Source organism: Rhinolophus ferrumequinum, chromosome 18 (assembly GCF_004115265.2).
Source record: "Rhinolophus ferrumequinum isolate MPI-CBG mRhiFer1 chromosome 18, mRhiFer1_v1.p, whole genome shotgun sequence".
Taxonomy (NCBI): Eukaryota; Metazoa; Chordata; class Mammalia; order Chiroptera; family Rhinolophidae; genus Rhinolophus; species Rhinolophus ferrumequinum.
This window is the reverse complement of record NC_046301.1, coordinates 60,200,690-60,222,524: the sequence shown is the minus strand read 5'-3', so window position 1 is coordinate 60,222,524 and position 21,835 is coordinate 60,200,690. Positions and strand designations below refer to the sequence as shown.

Sequence of the window (21,835 nt, the reverse complement as noted above, 5' to 3'; positions counted from 1 at the left end):
CTGAGACTTTTGCCGTGACAATGACAGTGGACCAGGCTTCATATGTGCTCCACTATAATCCCCAATCCTTTGTACGGGGGCAGTGTCTGAGGATGATTTTGTCCAAAGGGCTGGCACTAAAAGAAGTGAAACTTTTGGGCCAGGGATTTAAAAGCCATGTGTGATTTGTCTCCCTGCTATGTTGGACCATCAAGCTATATATCGAGGTCGTGAAACCTCCACCATCCTGAATCCCTGAGCATCTACCTGGAGTCAACCCCTGTATGCCTACTGGGCTTGCAGGAAAAACGTATCACGTTCAACCACCGAGACCCTGGGGGCTATTTGTTACATAGCATAGCCACACTGCCCAATACAACACTCATTTCTCGTGGTAGATCCCACAGTATTTCATGCAGAATGAATGACCTCATTTGTCCAGATTAGGAAAAAGGAAAACCATTTACGCCCAGTCACACAGCGAGAAGGTGACCTTCCCTCAATAATAGTTGCCCATGAAAAGAAATGGTGCCCCATTCCCCAGCCCAAGACAGAAAGGCAGTTGTGATAAATAATGTTTATTCCCCCAAAGTCCCCCTGCCCAGCTGGCCCCACATCTGGCAGAGGAAGATATGAGGGGGTCGACCAAAAAGCAGATGAGATTTGGTACCCACAGGTACACCTGGAGAGGGGGGTGTTGGGATCTCTGTCCTGAACACCCCTCCCCCCAGAGTAGGGCTGCAAGAAGGGGGGTTCTCTCAGTAGACCACCTCATACACAGTGGCCTTCTTGTCCCCCGAGCCTGTCACGATGTACTTATTATTCCCAGAGATGTCACAGCTCAGCACAGAGGATGACTCTTTAGACTGTCAAAGGGAAGAGGAGAGAAAGGAGAGGTGAAGTGTGGCCAACGCTGGCACCGGTGGGTGCAAGCTTCTGACCACCGGCATGATGTTCAGAGGGAAGAGACAAGGTGACTGGGGCCAGTGCCGGCCCCCAAGGATGAGCATATGGTCGAGGTCAGGGTGAGACAGAAAAAGGCCCTTTGGAAAGGAGCCTTTCTGGACAGGTGTGATGCTCCTGAGAAGGGAGGGACCTCCCTTATCTTGACACCAAGAGAGATGGAACTGGAGAACTGCCCTTTCCTAGGAAGCTCAGAGAGGGTGTGCACCAGGCAAAAGGCCACACAGCACAGTAGAGGGCTAAGCTTACACCAGGGCTCATCAAACCTTCCTATAAAGGGCCCAACAGCAAATTTTCAGGTCTTGCCTAAAGTCCAAATAAGTATTTAGTCATTAAGTCCAGAGGCCAAATAAATCAACATCACATTTTGTTTCTATCCCTTCAAAAATGTAAAAACCATTCCACGCCCACTTGGATGACTATAATAAAAAAGACATAACAAAATAAAAATAAAAAGACAATAACAAGTGCTGGTGGGAATGAAAATTTGGAAAATAGTCTGGCAATTCCTCAAAAGATTAAACAGTTATCAGCAATTCCACTCCTAGGCATAAGCCCTGGAGAAATGATGGGTCCACACAAAAACTTGTATGTGAACATTCACAGCAGCGTGATTCACAATTGCCGAAAGGTGAAAACAACCCAAGTGTCCATCCACAGCCTTAAAAAGGACGGACGCTCTGACACCTGCTACAACGTGGATGGACCTAGAGGACATGATGCTCGGTGAGATAAGCCAGTCACAGAAGGACAAACACTGTTATTCCACTTATATGAGATCCCTAGAGGAGTCAAATCCATAGAGAGGAAGCAGATGGTGGTGCCAAGGGCTGGGGAAGGGAAAAGGAATGTTTAATGGGGACAGAGTTTCAGTTTGGGAAGATGAGAAAGTTCTGGAGATGGATGGTGGGGATGGTTGCACAACAGTGTGAATGTGCTTAATGCCACTGAGCTGTGCGCTTAGAAATGGTTAAGATGGCAAATGCTATGTGTATTTTACTACAATTAAAAGCAAAACAGGCTGTGCCCAGATGTGGCCCACAGGCTGACGTTTGCCCACCCTGCTTTAGTAGCAACTGGCAGGTGAAAGGCTTGGAGGACCCTGGGGAAGGCTCCTGTTTCACCATCAGTGCAGCACCCTGCGGTCCCTGGGCACATGGCATCCTGCCGGGGTGGGAGCTCCAGACAACCAAGTACCTGGAAAATGCTGGCGCCATATGGCGTCCTCCAGGCATTGAGCAGGTTGTCCTTCCCGGTGCTCACAAACCAGCGCCCTGGAGAAGGAGAGCAAGGAGAGTTCGAGGAGGGGTCTGGAAAAATCCTGGGGCTATGAGCTGCAGGCAGAGGTGGGACAGGCGGCTTTGGCCTTTTCCTTTTGGGCACCTCTCCCCTCATTTGGAGGACAAGGGGCCCCTTAGGGAACTAAGGATCCTTCCTTTCATTTTCCAGATGGTGAAGTCAAGGCCCCAGGGACTCCATCTGGCCTTCAAGAAGGGGAGCCCCTACCCTAGGAGAGAGCTGGCCAGATAAAATACAGGGTGCCCAGTTACATTTCAGTCTTTAGTGTAGATGTGTCCCAATTATTTCTTTTTTTCTTTTTTTTTTTTTTTTTTGGTATATGTACATCTCATGAAATACTTAGGACATACTTATACTACAAAAATCATTTTTTAGTATATCCCATGCAATATTTGGGATATATTGTATGAACAAATTTGTCGTTTTTTAGTATAAGTGTGTCCCATGCATTATTTGCAACATACTTACACTAACACATTATTTATTGTTTATCTAAGATTCAAATTTAAAGAGGCAAAGCGTTTTTTTGCCTGTATGTGGGGTTTTTGTTTTGTGTTTTGGCAGCCTGCTCCAGTGGCCCGTAGTCCCACCCCAGCCCGGGGCAGACACACCACAGGAGGCAAATTTCAGGGAGAGCACGCAGCTCTCATGAAGGTGCAGCTGGTATTTCTCTGGCTTGCGGACGTGCAAGATCTCGACGTTACTGCTCTCCATGCCGACGGCCAGCCAGTCCTGGTTGGGGCAATGGCCCAGGGAAAATATCTGGGGGTGAAGAGGGAAAAGGTGGGGTCAAAAACCCCTTGTGACTGGATGCCCAGAAGAGGAGTTGGGGGGAGGTAAGAGGTCCAGACCTCTCCCACTGTGGCCCCCGCGTGGGGAGGCAGCTGGCCCAAGGCCTGGAAGCAGCAGGCAACTGCATGTCAAATCATTAATATTAATCAGCATTACACGGAACCCCGGGGCTTCACATCCATTATCTGCTCGGAACACACAACAGCGAGGACAGTCGCTCCCCTTGAGCAGATGGTGGAAGGGAAGCTGAGGCCACGTCTCGCTCAAGGTCATGAAGCAAGTCCGTGAAGGACCAGGACTTCTGACTCCCAGCTTGGCACTTGCCCCATGTGCCAACACTTCTTTTTACTTTCATTTAAAGACTTGATGGCCTCATGATTCTGTGCCCACCCCAAGCGAGGCACAGAGAGGAATAAAGCCCTGTTCCATCCTAAACCTCTCAAAGTCTTACTGACAAGTAACACATGTGGAAAGAGCCATACATAAATTTACAGCAGAGAAGACTGGAAGGTTTCACATAGTCTCTCCTGGCCATATAGAAGTGTTCCTGGACCAGGAACCCAGTGGGATGGGAGACACTCACCATGAAATCCTGATATGTATGCAACCCATCTAAGTTTCGGGAGCAGGGGATGGACAACTATATCCACCTGCAACCCCAATTTCCCTATCAAGGAAACCTTCCAGCTAAAGAAAAGGTAGAACAAAAGAGTTTGGGAGCTAGCTCCCCACCAAGCTTCAAGGAAGGGGGCAAATCGGATGGGTTTTGAAGGATGAATAGGAGTTTAGGAGAATAAATTGGAGAAAGGAAGGGAAAGGCATGTCAGTCAGACGGAACAATAGATGGTCAGGTCTAGAGGTGTCACAGGTCATGGTATGTTTGAGACTAGAGCATGGAAGCCTTAAATAACAGGCCAAGGAGCTTGCACTCTGCCCCTAAAGCTGTGGGAGACAGAATCTGGACAGAGGGTGGGGTGGGCTGGGTGGCTCAGGTAGTTGGAGTGCCGTGCTCCTAACACCGAGGTAAGTGGATCTATTCCCACATGGGCCAGTGAGCTGCGCCCTCTACAGCTGAGATTGTGAACAACAGCTCTCCCTGGGGCTGGGTTGCCATGAGCAGCAGGTAGTTGGCGTGACCTGCTGTGAGGTGCCAGTGGCTGCTGAGTGCTGCTGCGGGCTACCATGTGCCACCATGAGTGGCCAGTGGCCAGTGTGAGTGGCTGGCAGCTGGCGCGAGTGGACGGCAGCCAGCGTGAGTGGCCAGCAACCATCGTGAACTGCCATGGGCTGCTGTGTGCTGCCGTGCACTGCCATGAGTGGACGGCAGCCAGCATGAGCGGCCAGCAGCCGGCGAGAGCTGCCATGAGCGACTGATCAATGACTGGTGACCGATGACCTCAGCCGGGCTGGGTGGCAGGGGTGGGGGGGAAGGGGGCGGAGCGCAAAGCTCATAATACCAGCATGGGCCAGGGAGCTGTGTCCTACACAACTAGACTGAGAAACAACGGCTTGAACCAGATTGGGGAGAGGGGAGGTAAAAGTGGGGGAAAAAAGAATCTCGGCCCAGGGTATCTGAAAACCTGTCCGTGCCTCTTTGTTTAGCCCTGAGAAGCCCCTGATTCTGTCCAGTGCCTTCATCACATCTTCCAGCCTGGATTCCCACAGGGCCCTCACCAGAGACCTCCTATCTCAACCTGTCCTCTGAGGTCAGCAGCTCCCCATAGTGAGTCCTGGGGTAAGGGCTTGTCAGGAGCGCTCAGTAGGGTCAAAGGTTGAAGGCTGGGTAGAGAAACCAGCTACACAGGAGAGGCAAAGGAATAGGGACATGGCTTGGCAAGAGCATCAGGGAAGATGATATGAGGGTCTTAGCAGCCCCACAGCTTATAATATGAATCAGCTCCTCTGTGGTTCCCTGTGTCTGTCTTTGGAGAATAAAGGGAAAGGCCTACGGCTGAAGGATAAGAAAGACGGACACAGATAGCAGGTATTTGGTCCCACCCAGCATCTGGAAGTGGGTGCCTCAGGGGGAGAGGAAGGGAGGCAGGATTCCTGGAGCTTCTATAATCCCTCCCGCAGGACCCCGTGGGACACCTGGGAGCTGAAGTCATGCTGCTGCAGCTGGCGGCCCTCCCGCAGGTCCCAGCAGCGCACGGTGTTGTCCAGGCCCCCTGTCCAGAGCCGAGTGCCATAGTCGGAAATGTCAATACAGCTGGCACCATCCGTGTGGCCCTGGAACTGCCTGGAGGGAGAAGGGCCCAGGCATCCTTCCTGGAGTTGGTGCTGCTCCAGCATCCTCCAAGGCCACTCCTCCACCCCTACAGCACAAAAGGGAAAGAGGCGAGGGCTTGCCCAAGATCCCAGGGCACCCACCACCTACCTGACCATGGTCTGGTTCTGCAGGTCCCAGACCACGATGTTGCCATCGCTGCAGCAGGAAAAGCAGACCTTGGCGTCGGGGCTGACGGCCAGGGCGTAGCAAGCAGGGGCCGAGGAGGTCAGCTCAGCCTTGATGCGGGGGGTGGGCGCTGCCAGGTCCCAAATGGACAAGGTGCTGGCCTCACCGCCCACTATCAGACTCCGGCCATCCGGCAGTAGCTTGCAGGAACGAATGTAGTTGTCCCGGTTCTGGGAGGGGAGAGAAACAAAGATGTGGGGTTGGCCCCCAAGCCTTGCCTCTAGGAATCCAATCAAATAAGCACATCCCCACCCCTGGTTAGCCTGGAAGTCCTGCCCCATTGGACTGTAAGTTCCAACCCCCTTGGCCTATAAGCCCCATCTCTGGTTGGCCTATAAGTTCCTCCCCCATTGGCATATAAGCCTGCCCTTGTTTGGCCTATAAGCCCCACCCCTGGTTGGCCTATACACTCCACACCATTGTCTGATAAGCCCCGCCTCTGTTGGATTACAAGCCCTAACCAGTTGGCCTGCAAGTCCCGCCTCCGTGCGTGTACAGGCCCCGCCCCGCCTCACCAGGCAGTCGAGCTGGGCCACAGGTGACTTGGCGCCAGGCTGGCCCACGTCCCACACCTTCACGCAGCCCTTGCCGCCCGTGTACACGTGCTGTGTGGAGCCACTGATAGTGACAGCGCAGACCACCTCGCCATGCGCCAGCGTGTGCAGCTGCCGTGCGTGGCGCGGGATGCCCGCACCCACCAGCGCATCCGATGGGAAGGGCACCGGTTGCATCTGCCCGTCGGCAGACACGTGGAAAGAGTAGGCCCTGGACAGAAGGTGGGCATGATGCATAGGGAGGGGGAGCCCTGGAAAGCATGGGGGCGCCTCCACACCCTCACTCTCGAGGGTGGCGAGGTGCCTCCGCCCTGTCTGGTGCCCTTGTGTGTTTAGAGAAGGGGACCGCATGATCAAAGGGGATGTGAGATCCGTCAGCGTGGTACAAAACAGGAGGGGTCCGCCCAGGTAGTGGCGTACTGCATGGTCAACAAGCACTTGGTAAATGCTTATGCATTAGGATGCCTTAAGAGATCCAGAGAATCCTGTCCAACCGCAGCCACCAGCCACAGGTGGCCAGTTAAATTTAAATAAATTTAAATTTTCAATTTAAATAAATTTAAATTTTCAATTTAAATAAATTTAAATTTTCAATTTAAATTTTCAGTTTTTCAGTCACATTGACCACATTCCAAGTGCTCAAAAGCCACAAGTAGCTTATAGCAATCAGATTGGCCCACAGCAGGTGCAGAATGTTCCCCTCAGAGCAGACAGCTCTGTGGACACTCGGGGCAGGACATTCTCTGTGGGGGGCCGTCTTGGACACTGTGGGGTATTGAGCAGCATCTCTGGCCCCCACCCACTAGGCTGGAAGCATTAGGTTGTGATAACCAAATGTATCACCAGATACCACCAAATGTTTTGGGGAGGGCAAAATCTATCCTTGTTGAGAACCACTGGTTTAACCTTTGCTGGTTACCTAACTCTGTCTCCAGAGAAGAGAAGGGAGAAGGGAGAAGGGATCTAGTAGACCTGAAGTAGGTGGGGGGTCCCATTATCTTACAGAAGAGACTTTCTGGAAAGGCAGCAGGGACCCTCAGCCCCCACCCCACCATGTAAGCTCCTTAGAGAAGGCAGGAAGCCCCACCCGGTACTCACGGCTTTCCCCCAGAGATGGTGGGCAGGGAGGAAGAAATGGATGACCCACGGAGATGTGGATGAGACTCAAATGTCATCTGCCAAAATGCCAAAGGGGGTGTCACAGGGCAGGTGACTCAAACTTGCACCTGCCCTGTCCCATGCTCCCCGTCATATCCCTCTATTTATCAGAGGGACTCCAATTTGTTTATTAGCTCCTCCCCAAGAAAGCACGGACGTTCTCTCCTCTCTCACACTACAAATGGGAGAACAGAGGTTTTTATATGAGGTAACCCCAACCCAAGGTCTCTGTCCAGGGAATCCTAGAGCCCCAGAATGGAAGGATCCTGAACAATCTTCCATCCAATGCTCAGCAGGAGTCTGCAAACTACGGCTCCCTGCTTGTTTTTGTAAATAAAGTTTTATTGGCACATGACCACACTCATTCATTTATATGTTGTTTATGGTGGCTTTTGAGCTATAAAGGCAGAGTTGAGTAGTTGTGACAAAGACCAACTGGTCTGCAAAGCCAAAAATAGTTACGATCCGGCCCCTTACAGAAAACATTTGCTGACCCCTTTTCTATGACATCTTTTCTAAGTGCCCACCCAGCCTCAAGCCTGGGTATCTCCAGTGACAGGCATTTAATTCTCTGTGGAGTAATTATTCCATCTTGACCCACTTTGGGACAGCTCACTTTATCAGCCATCTGTCCCATACTTAGCCTCTGGAGCCCACGCAGACCCTGTGTGCTCCCTCTGCCCCAGCTCAGGGAGTCTCGTGCCTCATTCATTCAACTCCTCCTCATGGGACATCACTTCCAGTCCTCTCCCTCAGCTAGTCCTTCCTTTATAATCTGCCAGAAGTGTTGTAGGCCATTAAAAATCAGGGCTAAAACTGTACAGCTTCTGCCAGGAGGCTGAATGGGACCCTCACCTCCCATGGCTGGGGCACTTTATTCCTCTTAACCTTGCATAATCACAGTTGCTTTTTCCACAGTAACAGGTGCAGATTTGTATTAAGCTTGTGGGGCTCCTGAGACCCTCAGATCATCTTCCCACTTGCACTTGCCAAGCCAGGACTCCCCGCCCTTTCCTCATTCCTTTGTTTCTCCTTGTGTAACTGGTTTCTCCGTCTAGCCCCCAGCTCTTGGGCCCTGCTGACACCTCCTGGCATTTCCCACCCTGAGGACTCACCATGGGGGAGCGTCCATACACCATAGAGCCGCTGACCTGGGGGGACAGGTGAAGGCTGACATAGGAGCTGGGCACAGAGAGGTCCCCATTAAGAGCGCTGTGGGAGCCCAGGCTGAAGGACGTGGTGAAGGGACTAGACAGGGTCAGAGGGCTCCTCAAGGCTAAATGAGAAGAGACAACAATGGGTCCTCAGACATCTTGGACCAGATCCTGCCTCCCACTGCCTTGGGGGCAGGGTTCCGGCGCCTTGGCCTATCATTCAGGGCTCCCATGCTCTGGTTCAGCATTCACCATACCCTGTCATATCTCCAGACATTTACAAATGTTCCCTTTGGCTGACATGCTTTTCCCTTTCCTTCTTCAGTTTCTGAACTCCTACTCATCCCTCAAAACCTAGACACAATGTCTGGCAACATCTCATCCTTGAGCTTCCCCACTCTATCCCTAGTCTCCAATTTTGCACATCTTGGATCCCACCCTCTACCCCAGTCGTGATCACACAGGGCTGGGAGTTTGGAGGTCTGTGTCTTCTCCTCCACCATCTGGGAGCTCCTGGAGGGGAAGTTCCAGGGCTGACTTCTTTCTGAGACCCCATAACCAGCACAGCGCCTAGTCATTAGACAGGAAAGAAGAGCACTGTGTCACCCCCGTATTACTAATGGGGAACCTGAGCCTCAGAGAGGTTGGGTCACTTGCCCAAGGTCACACAGCTGGCAAGTGTCCAAGGCTGGCCTCAAATCCAATCCTGTCTGACTCTAAAACTTGTCTTTCCAGTATACCAGACTAAAGCCCCCGAGAAGTCACTTCCCCTCTCTGGGCCTCAGTTTCCCCACCCATCAAGCGAAGACAATGAGGAAACCAAGGCCCAGAATTAGGCAGCATCCAGCTCAGAGTCATGAAAAAAAACAAGGCAATGTCAGGGATGGAATCCAAACCTCCTGCCTCCCCCACCCCATTACCATTTTCTAGAAACTCCCCCCAAGAAGAGACCTGCTCTGGAAGGCACCAGTGGGTGCTCACCAATGCTGTCCGTGGAAGGCGTTGGTTTGGCAGCGAGCTGGCGGAGGTGACTGGCGGAGCTGGGCCCGGGGGTGGACACATCCTGGGGTGGGGAGGAGTCGCAGGACTTGGAGGCGGGAGTGCTGGTGGAAAGATCGTTCTGGGGAGAAAGGACAGGACTGGGCACCAGCAGGCACCTGGCGCCTTGCAGCCCAAGGACCTGGTCAGAAATGGATGGGAGAAGGGAGCAGGTGGACCTGAGGTGGGCCAGAGCCCATGGGAGGTGGCTGCACACTGAGGCAGTGCGCCTCTGCAACTTCAGACACGACACAGCAGGGGAATGGAGCCTATGGCTGATCCTCTGGGCACAGGAGACATGTGTCTACGCACATGGGAAAGCCGGGTGGGCACCTGGGCGCATGCGTACACATGCACGATGAAGGGAACCAACTCGCACGTCTATGGCAAGAACTGCACATGCATCTGCTAAGGTATGTAGTGTGGGTACCCGGTCAGGAACGTGGGTGGAGACAAGATGATGTGAGATGGGCCCACAGCAAGGGCACACCCTGCAGGGAGTGGGGGACACAGAAGGAGGTCACAGACAAAGTTGGAGGCCATCAGATCCCTTGGGGACAAGGAATAGGAAACTCGGGGATGACAGGGGAGACCACACCGCGTCCTCCCGGCTGAAGGAACAGCACCTAGTACTGGTGGACTCCTTCTTCCAATGGGGAGACGGGTATGCCCTACTGCTGTCTCTCCCCATGGGGACACTGGAGGAGAGGGGAAACTGGACTCCACATAGGCGCGTGCTGCGTCATCTCAGCTTTCTGCCAGCACTTCCTTTACCTTTCAAGAAACTTCACATCCTTGCTTTGTGTCGGTTACACCTTACCTTTCCATCACACAGTGACACGTATTGTGACAGCCACACTCGCACATCCACGAGGCAGTGGACAGGGACACCATGGGGACAGGGAGGCCTTCTCCATTAGAACAGAGCTGTCCCTCCCCCTCTCCGGTCTCCTCCGCGTGGGAGGAGGGCACGTGAGAGGCAAAGTGAACCCCAAACTCAGTGGTTGCCATAGCAACTGGCTGGGAGGGAAGGCCTAGAAACTGCCAGGAATCTCCCAGGGTAGGTTTAGAGCAGGGGTCTGGGAAGATTTGGGGGGAGAGGGAGAGACAAATGGAGCTGAATTTTGAATTCCCCAGAGGAGTGCTCTTAAGTGGTCCCTACACCTGGCATTAAACCTTGGGAGAGGCAGGGAGAAAGTTGTTCTGATATTAATCCTTGTTCCTTGTGGGGATAGCGTCTCAGGTTGCGGCTGGTATTTCTTCAATGCCTCCCAAAGGTCTTAACACTTGCAGAGCTGGAGTCTGCCTAGGGAGTGGCCCATTCTACATTTTCACCATGTTTATTTCCAGGGGATTTATTGCAAGAGATAAGTACTTGGTTTCTCCATAAGTTAGTGAGTTGCCTTTTAATGTGTATTTACAAATTTTACTTACAAAGTTGCCTTTTAATATTTATTCAGGTGCAACCAGAGTGAATGGAATTAGGAAATATTACCTGAATTGGGTACAGGGGTGTTTTAAGAAGGCCAAATAATCAAGAAGGGAATGCTGGACCACAACAGCCTGGCTAATTTCTCATTGCCCCATGTCAAATGGGGTGCCATCTGTTTCCAGGACCCCAGGATGAACAAAGTTGAGTTTCAAAGCCTCCCCTACTCCCTACCAGGACGAGTTCCTTGGCTCTGGGGAGCGGTGAGCCGAGACTGGAGGCCAAGGAGGCTGGACTATCCACAAGGTCCCGACGGGCGGGGATGCAGATGGGCGTCTTTCCACATGGGGTGGTAGCTGGGCTGGGAGGCTCTGAGGGTTGGTCCTGGGTTCGAGGAAATAATGTTGAGTAGGGGTGAAGTAGGTAAAAGGAAGGAAAACCCCTCTCTATATCCCCCTGAACCCCACCTCAACCTGTGACCCACCTTGGGAGGATTACGAAACTTCCCTGTGCCTTAGTTTACTCATCTGTGAAATGGGTTTAATGATGGGACCTATTTCATAAGCACACACACAGCAATGACTTACTTATAAGGGCTTGGTTTTATTTTCCCCTACTGGACAGATGGGGAAAAGTGAGGCCAGGGAAAAGGGAGTCACTCCCCCAAAGTCAAACAGTGAGCCAGGGCTTGAAGCCACTTTTGCTGCCCATCTCCAGTGTGTCCTGGGCCTATGGAGAGGATATCGGCCTGAAGTGACTGGTATCCCCTACTTCCCCTGGCCCCAGCCATCCCAGAGAGGGGACCAGGACTCCCACTCCCTCTGGGCTCCTCACACTCCAGAAAACCTAGCACTTGCTCAGTGTGCAGACTTAGTTCCCTGCCTCCAAGTCTGGGAGGTCGGAGGTCGGGGGTGGGGGGGCTGGAATCCAACTTACCTCATCCACCACCAGGTTGTAATCACTCCTGTCCTCGTCGCTTTCCTGGGGGACATGGGGGAAAGAGCTCATCCCGACCAGGCCCCTGCCTCCACACCCCCTTACGTCTCCTCACCAGAGGGGAGCATACACCCAGCAGGTCTCAGGTTAGACCGGGATTCTGGGGCTACAGCAGCCCATTCACATGGCTCAGAGGGAGGCCGCATTTGCTCAGTCAAGGGAGGGCTCAGGGCTGGTGTCCAAGACTTGCTCGGTACCTCCTTCTCACCCATCCGTCTGCCCACCACCCCATCCCCATGGCCCAAGAACAGCCTTATCCCTTCCTTGGGAGCCTGGCCTGCAGCTTTGCCTCCTCCAGGTAGCCCTCCAAGCTGGCCCCAGAGAGATTTTTCTAAGACCTATCCCCATGTCTGTTCTATATCCTTCTACAGCTCCCCATTGCTCAAGGGAGAAACACACATTGGGCTGCTCAACTGTTTGGCTGGAAACCAAAGGAAGACGAAAGTTTGCCTGTAGCCTGGAGGCCACAACTGCCTGATGGCTGGGTTTTCTTTGACCTCCTTATCTCCAGTTTTCTTCTTTAAGACAAAATTACCGTATTTTGCCATGTATAATGCGCTCCCGAATGTAATGCGCACCCACATTTTTGGCCCAAACTTTCAGGGGGAAAAAATCTTTCGTTTTAATTTTTTAATTCAAATTTTTATTTGTTTACATTTAGGTACTTGTTTTTTTTGTATTATAAAGGAATTTCAGCATTTATTTTTTAACATATTATGAGACAAGAAATTTTATGTACAAATAATGACAAAACATAAGAACAGATACAAGGTACAAGAAATTTTATGTACCGGTAACAAATTTACGATATTTATGCATCATAGAATGCCAAGAACTCTTCGTGGTTGCAACTTTGTCATAAGTTCAACAAAATCGATTATGTATTCCCGGGTATTATTTTTCCATACGGATATCATTGTTGATTTCTAGAGTTACACTTTTAATGCATAAGCATAAATAAAAGAATGAAAAACATTTATATAGATACGGAATTAATACTACTCATATATTATGCGCACCCTTATTTTTCCCTCACAAATTTGGGCAAAAAAGTGTACATTATACATGGCAAAATATGGTAGCTGCTGACATAAAACAAGCCATTATGTTTATTTATTATATTTTTTAAAAGATTAAAGGCTTCTCTGAGAAACAGCAAGACTGGCCAACACTGGGGGCCCACTATTCAACTGGGACCTGGTTGAAGCTGCCCCCTAACTGGGACAAGTGCTCCCCCAGCTGGCCACAATCCCAACCCCCACTTTCAGCCTGGCCCCTGGGGCACTAGAGTTTGAAACAACAGGAGCAGCAATCACTCTGAAAATGAGGTCCCAGCCCTTCAGGAGGGGATCAGGGACAACTTCCTGTAGGGGTGGGTTATGCATGAATGGAAAACCTGGTTTCTGAGAGGCACGGAGAAGAGGGTTATAGGGGAGGGAACAGCTCGAACAAAAGCCAGGAGGTGGGAAAAGAGTCCAGAGGCTACAGGGACTTAGCAACTAAAGAATTAAGCCTGGCTCCACAGGATGTCTCCTGATTGGCCAGAGCTCCACCAGCAACGGGGAGCTATGGAAGGCTCTGGAGTGAGAGACAGAGTCATGGACAGAGCTGGGTTCTGGAAGTCTCTGAGGGGCAGGGCCAGGAGCAGGTCGAGGCCATGTTTGCCCACCCCAGTCCTCCTCTTGCTCCCACTCACATAAGGTCCGGACAGATCCTTTTCCTCAGCTTGCTGCTTCCCGTTGCCACCCAGGCCACCTGGTCGCTCGTCTTCCACCACGCTCTCAGGGGGTGAGGGGGATGCACTCTGCAGAAAGACGGGGGCCAGGAGGAAAGAAGGGACAGCGTCCTGGGCCCCCAGACTGCATCTTGGCCCAACCAACACTGAGCATCCCCACTGCTATTATTAGGACTTGTGCCTCAAGCCTCTGGGAAATGGGACCTTCCAAATGTCTCCAGACATCGTCCAGTGTCCCCTAGGGCGCACTAGTACAAGTTGAGATGAGCTCTAAGGGCAAAATGCATTTGGATCTTAGAGACCTAGTGCAATAGAAAGAATGTAAAATATTTCTCATCATTTTTTATGTTGATTAGAAGTTGAAACATTTTGGATACATTGTGTTAAATAAAACATTACTGAAATTAATTCCGCCTGCTTAACTTTTTTAATGTAGCTACTAGGAAATTTACATTGCATAGGAGATTGTGGCAATGTTGATGCAAGGCTAAACAGGTGATACAGCTGCATAGAACTACACACACACAATGAACGCAGGTAAAACTGAAGTCTAAGTAAGTTTCCTTGTACTTATGTCAGTTTCCTGCATTAGATACTTTTAGTTTTACAAGATTTTATCATTGAGGGAAGTTTTGTGAGGAGTGCATGGGATCTCTCTGTACATTTCTTTGCAATCTCCTGTGCATCCATAATTATGTCAAAATTAATTTTTTAAAAAAAATTACATACAGTGCTCATATAATATTTTTGTTGGGCAGTGCTCTTGTAGATAATAACGAGTGGATGATGGATAAATTAATGAATGGAAGAACGCATGGAACACTACCATGAGCATGCATTCATTTATTTAATTGCAAAAACAGCTGAAGATTGAAAATTTTAAATAAATAAAACACTAGCCTATGGGCATCTCCCAAGCGACACAGTTTGAAAGTTGGATGTGGGCCTCCTTCTGTGGCTCCTATCAGCTCAGAACAAGCAAAGTCAGCCACACGGGAATACAAAGCAAATGTTTTATATAAGAAGGCAAGTCCCCAGACGCCACTCAACTTACCCTGCTCGGGGCTCTCTCCACTGGCAGGTTGGGAGAGGGAGAGAAAGAAAATGAATGAGGGTTTCATATCCCACTGTGCCACATGTGGCACAGTCCACAACAGTTTATAAAGCCCTCTTCCCAGTTCAGAATCTCCCTTCTTCTTCCTACACCCTCACAAAGAGTGGATTATCCCATCCGCATACCATTTAGATAAATGCCCAGAGAGGTTTAGTAACTTGCCCAAAGCCACACAGCTAACTGGGAGTAAAGGGTTCCTGCAGCCTCCCCTCATTCATTCCCTCATACTTAGTGAGTTTGGTGCTTTGGGCAGGGCAGCCTGCCAGTCCCTCCCTGCCATACACCACACCCCCAGCCAATGCCACCCTGCACTGCCCACTTACCTCTGGACGCCTCAACTTCCACGCCTGCCCGGTCCTCCTTGGCAGCAGCAGCCAGCTGAGCCTGGGCGGCCAGTGCTCCAGACAGGGCCAGCAGCCCCGTGGCACTGCCACCCACCAGCCCAGCTGGACGAGGGGTGAGGGGCACAGGGGGGGCATGGTGGGACAGTGGCTGGAGCTGCTGCTGCTAGAAAGGAGGAGGGGTGAGCCAGGGGCAGGCAGGGGGCAGGTGCCCAGCAGTACCCCTGGCCCAAGAGGCCGTGAAGAGTGGAGACAGGCTCTGGGCCGAGGGGATGCCCCTGGGGTCTCCAGAGTGTCCAGAGTGGCCAGATCCCAGGCCAGCTGCCCACCCAGCACCCCCAGCTTTAGTACCTACTGGGTGCAGGGACCTGGGGGTGGGGTCCCCCGATGGCAGGGCAGGGGCCAGGATGACTCACCCCAATAAGGCTGTTCAGCTCCCCCACAGTCACCTGCTTGGCACGCTCCACCGCCTGTAGCACCTGTTGTTGATGCTGGAAGGTGGGGTTATGGAAAAGGGGTGCTCAGGAGAGAGTTCCGTGTCTGCTCAGAGCCCCATCTGTCCAGGCAATGCCCTCTGGGGCCCCCTCTCATCTCCCACCCTCATCCTTGCCCTGGAACTTGCTAGTTCTCTTTTCCTTTTCTCCCTCTCTCCCTTTCCTTTTTAAATTGTGAAACAGAGAAAAAGAAACTTAGCATATAAATGCAGTTAACACTAGCAATTATAAATTGGGGTTCATGAATCAGGCTCTCCACCTCGGCACTGCTGACATCGGGCCGGGTCTCACCTGTGGGGGTGCCCTGGGCACTGGGGGGGTTAAGTAGTATCCCCGGGCCCCACCCACTTGATGCCAGGAGTACCCTCAGTTGTGACAACCACAGATGTCCCTAGACACGGCTCAGTGTCCCTTGTGGACAGGATCACCCAATAAAGAACCATATAATCAGCACCCATGTACCAACCACCCAGGTCAGAAAACATAAACTGGCAGCCCCCTGAAGCCCCCTCACACCCCGCCCATCTTAGGGCCTCCTCTCCTCCCTTCCTCACCGTCACACAAGAAGTCTTTTGTTTTTCTGTATACTGTCACCACCTACGTTGCCTTCCCAAACCTGCCTGAATTTGTCCATTTGGAACCATTTTATGGCTTGATCCCTGTGTTCTTTTGTATCTGGCTTCCTCCCCTCAACACTGTTTTCACGTCACGCATGGTACGGCTGATGGCTATGCTGTGTTTGGCATTCAGTGCTGTAGAACTTTCCACAGTGATAAAATATTCTCTATCTGCACTGTTGGAAACAGAAGCCACTGGCCATGTGTGGCTACTGAGTACTTGAAACGTGGCCCATCTACTTCCTGTCTCTATGAATCTGACTCCTCTAGGGACCACCTATAAACGAATATCCTTCTGTGTATTTATTCTGTGTCTGGCTTACTTCACTGAGCATGATGTAAGGGGCTAACTTTGGGTACTTACTAAGCCCCGAGCATCGTCCTCACCACCTTGTATGTATCAGCTCTTCTAAACTTCACAACAGAGACACAGAGAGGGCAAGCAACTTGCCCAAGGCCACACAGCCAGGATTCGGACCCAGACAGCCTGGCTGTAGGGCTTGAGCACCACTCCTAACCCTCAGCCACCACCTCCCTGAAGCCCTGAAGCCCCTACCCCAGCCAGTGCCCAGGTGCCCAGGCCACCCATCACAATCACTGCTTGAGGCATCCAGCCCTACCCACCCCCCTTCAATCTTCTTGCAGCTCCCCTCCCGTCCCCACCAGGCCTACTCACCTCCTGGGTCAGGAACGGGATAATCTGAGCACAGATGCCACTAAGGCGCTTCACAATCTCAGCCTGGCAGGAAACAATGGGGAGGGGGTTTGGAGGGGGAGCGTCCGCTGGGAGCCCCAGGTGTGAGCCCTGGCTGGGCCCAGGGCCTTCTGGGCTGCAGCCAGGTAGAGCTCTCAGTGCACCACACTCGGGAAGGGTGCTGTGATATGATAAATATATTTGGGATTTTTGAATGATCCGGTAGAGGGAGCATTTTTGATTATTTATAAGCCCCTTTCACCCACACCTGAGTTTATTAGAGGGTTGGAACTTTTAGCCCCACCCACTGAACTCCAGGGAGAGGAGAGGGACTGGGAATTGAGTAAACCACCAGCGCCAATGTCTTAATCCTGCTGACGTAAGGAAGCCTCCATAAAAACAATCTCTGGGCGGTGGAGAAGGGTGGGAGCCTCCCGCCCGCCCAGAAGTGCCTGAGCGTCTGCTGTGGAGATGGCAGAGCCTATGCTCAGTAGTGCAGAGGCAGGGAGGGTGCCATGGCCCTGAGTGAAGGGGTGAGTGATGCAGTGACCATCCTTGAATGCTTGCATGCATTCTGGTGCTGGCTCTCGCCTGGGTCTCACACACCTCGGAGGGCACTGACCCACTGCCCCAGCCATCAGGGACCCTGATACCAGCACAACCCAGCAAAGCCATGGCAGTCACTGACAATGTCAGAGGGAGGCCCCAGGAGCAGAGACCCCCAGCCTGAGACACAGAAGTCAGGCGGCACAGCCAGAGCCTGGCACAGGGCTCTCAGCAACACTGCCACCCCAGGACACCCCCCAGGATCCCCTAGTACTACAGCTTAAATTCGTCAACAATTCAGAGCAGGTGACCTGCGCCTGGCCCCACACCACCACTGGCTCCCTGAAAAGGACCCAGCTTCCAGACGGGGAGCAGCCAGTACAACTCCTTTACCAAAGGAGACTGCTGGGAGACGACCCCCAGACCCTAGGCAGCCTTCACCTCCTTCCCAGCTGTGTTCTCCACTGCCACATGTCCACCCCAGTTGGTCTCCCACACACCCCTTGCCCACCAGGGTCCAAGCCAGGCGCCTCTGGGCTGGAAATAGGCAGCCTGCTGTGGCTGCTGCTCTGGGTCTGGCCGGCGTCAGCCTGCTCCCTCGTCTCCTGGCTTTCGCCGCGTACCTAGTGCCCTCCAGACCTTGCTGCCCATGACACGGTGGGAGCTGCCTCCAGCTCAGGCCCACCTCTGGAGTCGGCCTCATCCCACTACCCTGGGCCCAGCCCGCACTGCAGGGCACACCAGGGGCAGACCAAGCCCCTCCCTGTGACCTCAGAGGCTCCGAGCCACCTCCCAGGGCTGCTAGCCCTCAGCCCCCACAAACAGTGGGCTTGTCGGGGGTGAGGCAGCTGCTATCATGCCTTGGTCCTGGCCCCGGGCTGGGATTAGTGTTCTGCCTGAGGACCCAGCCACCTCCAGTCCCTAAAAGCTCCTTGGGCTGATTTGGGAACCCAAGGACTGTGGAGGGCTGGGAGGGAGGGAGGGAGGGAGGGGGATCTCTGGAACACGTGCGGATTAAATAACTGTGACGTTTAAAAAACATTCTCTGAAATACAGGGTCTGGAGACCCTCTGGGTAGGTGAACACACAAAGGTGCTGGGAGAGCGGCGCTTGGAGAGGGCATGGAAGCTCTGCACCCCTTCCCCATACCTTGCCCTCTGTTCCATCTAGCTGTTTCTGAGTTATAACTTTTATAATGAACAGATAATAATAAGTAAGAGCTTTCCTGAGTTCTGTGAGCCATTCTAGCAAATTATTGAGCCCAAGAAGGGGTGATGAGAACCCCTGATTTTATAGCCAGTTGCTCAGAACTGTAGGAAGCACAGACTTGCAAAGTCCCTATCTGAAGTGGGGACAGTCCTGTGGGGCTGAGCCCTGAACCTGTGGGGTCTGGACTAACTTGGAGCAGAAAGTGTCAGAATGGAGCTGATCTGCAGGACATCTGGCGGGTGTTAAGAGTTGGAGAATTGGTTGGTGTGGGGAAAACCCACACTTAGTGTTGGAAGTATATAGCAATGGAAACAGAGTGGCTTACTTGTAGGTTTCATCCCGGATAGGGTCTGGACCAGGGGTACCCCATGGAGGCGGAACATAGGAGAAGCCTTGTGGGTGGGAAAAGGGTGTGTGTGCAGTGAAGCCTATGCTTTTGTGTCTGCCTGGGTTACAGGCATGCTGTGTGCAGTGTGTCGGGGGGCAGTTCCCACCAGGAGGGCAGAACCAGGCTCCCAAAGACCAGGCTGTACCCTATGCCTGCCACCCCATGAGGGGTTCTATTTCATATATCCATGAGTCCATGTCATGCTCCAGAAAGGCACAGCCCTCCCAGCACCCCCAGAGCCAGCAGAGCCCACACATACATGGAAAAGCACGCCAGGGAGCCCCGTGCACACTACATTCCAGCCCACCCACCGGAAGACCCAACACTAGGCTCCATGCATTGACTAATATTCGGATGGACAGAACCTAAGATTCTCTTAACCTCAGAATCTCCATCCTATTACAAGCCATCAGAGAACCTGGAAGTCAGTCTCAGGATCTCAGGATCAATCTTGGACAATTGGAGTCAATTTCAGAACCTTCCAATCTAACTCAGTACCTCGAGATCACACTCAGAAGCATAGGAGAGTCTCAGAACCGCAAAGCACTAGAGTCAATCTCAGACCTTTCAAAACAGTTGACAGAAGCTTGGGGCCATCTCAGAGCCTCAGGCTCAAAGGGACCTCCAAGACTGTTCATCTGGCCCCTTTCCAGGACAGAAGTCACCTCCACAGCCTCCCTGACTTGGCTGCCAGCCTCTGCTATGAGCGCCCTTGACAGGGATGCTTGGCCCTGCCCACCACTCCCCTCTGCTGGATAAAGGCTCTAGAAATTCAGAATCATTTTCCTATCCAGAGGCTGAAATCTGCCCCCGCTGGTCCCAAAGATTTCAGGTTTAGACCCCTGTTGCCTGGATCTGCCTTGCCCCAGACTGCCCTAGTGTTGAGTCCCTCTGACAGCTTCCAGACCCCCACCCTACCTACTGAACACCTTCACCCCCAACAGTTACCTGCTTATGCATTTCAACGTTGAGCCCATAGGACATCTCATAGTACTGCAAAGGAAAAGCCAGTTGGCAATGTCCACGGTGCCGACGGATGTCCAGCCCTGTGCTGGGTGACTCTGGGTCTTCAGGAGCCCTCAGGCTGGGGTGGTCACCTCAGGGCACAGATCATCCCAACCCCATGGGGACCCCCTAGGGAGAAGCAGGTCACCCTTCCACTCTCTCCAGGAGGTGGGGCAGGTGGTGGTGCTGAGACCCTGGCCCAGAGATGAGGAGAAGAGACATTCTTGTCTCATTGTTCTTAAGAGCTGGGAGGGTCCTGGGAGAAACAGCCTGGAATCCCAACCAGCCAACTTTACAGATACGGAAAATGAAGCCCCAAGAGGGGCAGGGACTTACCCAGAGTGGCCCAGTGAGTTGGGATTCACAACCCAAGTGTTTTCACTCCTGGCCAAGCCCTGTGCCCCACTCCCCCCACCCTGACATGCTACCCTCCTCACCATGACATAATGTCGCTGCATTTCGGTCTTCTCACTGGCCAACTTCTCACATTCCAGCTTGAGGCTGGGAAGGAGAAAGGGCATGGGTACCCCACTCTCCATGACCCCCAGAGGGAGACTCAGGGAAACCGGGACACCCCACGGATACCCGCTTTGGGCCAGTTTCCAAAATGATGGGTTTGACACTCCTCCTCCCCACTTCTTTACACCCCCACCCTCCACCCCCGCCTTCCCAGACTCAAAATGTCCAAGCACCCACTGTCCCCATTTCCCTCACCCTGCGCTTCCACCTGGAAGCTCTCCCCTCACCTCTGGGGGCCAGCCCTACTCCCAGCACCCTGGAGGCCCCGCCCCCGCCTGGCCCGGTCCCACGCGCCCCGCCCCTCTCCCTGAGCTCCCAGGTGAGCTCGCAGGTGAGCTTCCCGGTGCCCCAGGAGGGGCGCCCCGCCCCCCCTCACCTATGATACTGAGCCTGAAGGAACTGGAATTCCTCTTTGATGCGGTCGCAGATCTCCAAGATCGAGAACTTGAAGGGCTGACCGGACTGAAGCGGGGTCTGGGGGGGACGTCTGAGGTCTGAGTTCCCGGGCGCTGGGTCCCCCACCCCCGCAGCCCAGGCCCCCACTCACCGGGTGCCTTCCCTGAGGGTACATCCTGTCGATCTGGGAAGCCCCCCTCGCGCCGGAGTGTGACAATGTGGGGGGGTCGAGGCGAGGGGGTGGGAGAGAGAAAGAGGCTGGGGGCGGGGGTCTGCCCGGAGAAAGAAGACGGGGGGCGGGCGGCGTGGGGCAGAAGACCCTGGAGTCCCCGCGTCCCCCAATCGTGCGCGCAGGGTCACGAGGACGGAGAGGGACAACGAGGACCCCTCCCCTGGGCAGGGGCGCTGGGCGGTGGGCGCAGAAGGTCGGCGAGCCGCGGCCGGGTGTCGGAGGCGCGGGCGGCGGGCCCCGCGCGGAGCCGCCTCCCTCCGGCGGGGCTCGGCCGGGAGCCGCGGGCTGAGCTGCCTTAAGGTGGCGCCGCCGCCCCCCAGGCCCGCCCACCCGGCCCGCCCGCCACCCACCCTGCTCCCCCCCCAACCTGGAGCCGTAGCTCCGGAAGCCCACCCGTCCCTTCGACCAGTGCCCAGTGGAGAAACTGAGGCTCGAGTCCAGCCCCACAAACATCGTCCCCGCTCACTCCCTCCCTCCCCAGGGGGCCCCAGAGAAAAAAAAAGCAAGGAAACAAATACCTGGCGGCCCACGGTGGGGAGAGCAGTTTGTGGTCAGAAATGGCCTTTCTGAGGATGTGGGCTAAGACTTAAGGATAAGGAGGAAGCAGCCTTATCAAGTGCTGGCAGGGAAGCCTTCCCCCAGGAGAAATGAAATAGCAAGGGGCAGAGGCCCAGAGGAGGGCAAGAGGTGGGGGGCCCAGGCAGGCTCTCCCCCACACTGGGCCTCAG

General features: G+C 53.3%; 1 protein-coding gene across 4 annotated transcripts; it reads right to left on the bottom strand.

The window, feature by feature from the left end:
- Window positions 1–541: 541 nt before the first annotated feature.
- Window positions 542–21,354, bottom strand: TLE2 (TLE family member 2, transcriptional corepressor). Of its 4 annotated transcripts, none has more exons than XM_033134047.1 (20): window positions 21,027–21,354; window positions 20,856–20,953; window positions 20,398–20,461; window positions 19,904–19,948; window positions 16,795–16,857; window positions 15,424–15,498; window positions 14,990–15,173; window positions 14,607–14,626; window positions 13,514–13,621; window positions 11,758–11,802; window positions 11,056–11,205; window positions 9,336–9,474; window positions 8,316–8,476; window positions 7,141–7,217; window positions 6,004–6,253; window positions 5,411–5,658; window positions 5,125–5,272; window positions 2,853–3,003; window positions 2,140–2,216; window positions 542–845 (listed from the first exon to the last, which is right to left on the bottom strand). In XM_033134047.1, exons 1-20 carry the CDS (start codon window positions 21,048–21,050, stop codon window positions 738–740), a joined length of 2,235 nt encoding a protein of 744 aa, XP_032989938.1. In that variant the 5' UTR covers window positions 21,051–21,354; the 3' UTR covers window positions 542–737. The 4 variants fall into 4 exon arrangements, 3 of the variants coding, with proteins under 3 accessions (XP_032989938.1, XP_032989940.1, XP_032989941.1); XM_033134049.1 differs by having other exon boundaries at window positions 14,990–15,170; XM_033134050.1 differs by having other exon boundaries at window positions 15,457–15,498.
- Window positions 21,355–21,835: the final 481 nt, after the last annotated feature.

Bases quoted from the DNA above. Each gene is read 5' to 3' on its own strand.
- TLE2 (XM_033134047.1), bottom strand. From the start codon at position 21,050: ATGTACCCTCAGGGAAGGCACCCG. The intron at 20,954-21,026 runs GTGAGTGGGGGC...CGTCCCCCCCAG, and splicing joins ACCCTCAGGGAAGGCACCCG to ACCCCGCTTCAGTCCGGTCA. The intron at 7,218-8,315 runs GTGAGTCCTCAG...GCATTTTGGCAG, and splicing joins TGTATGGACGCTCCCCCATG to ATGACATTTGAGTCTCATCC.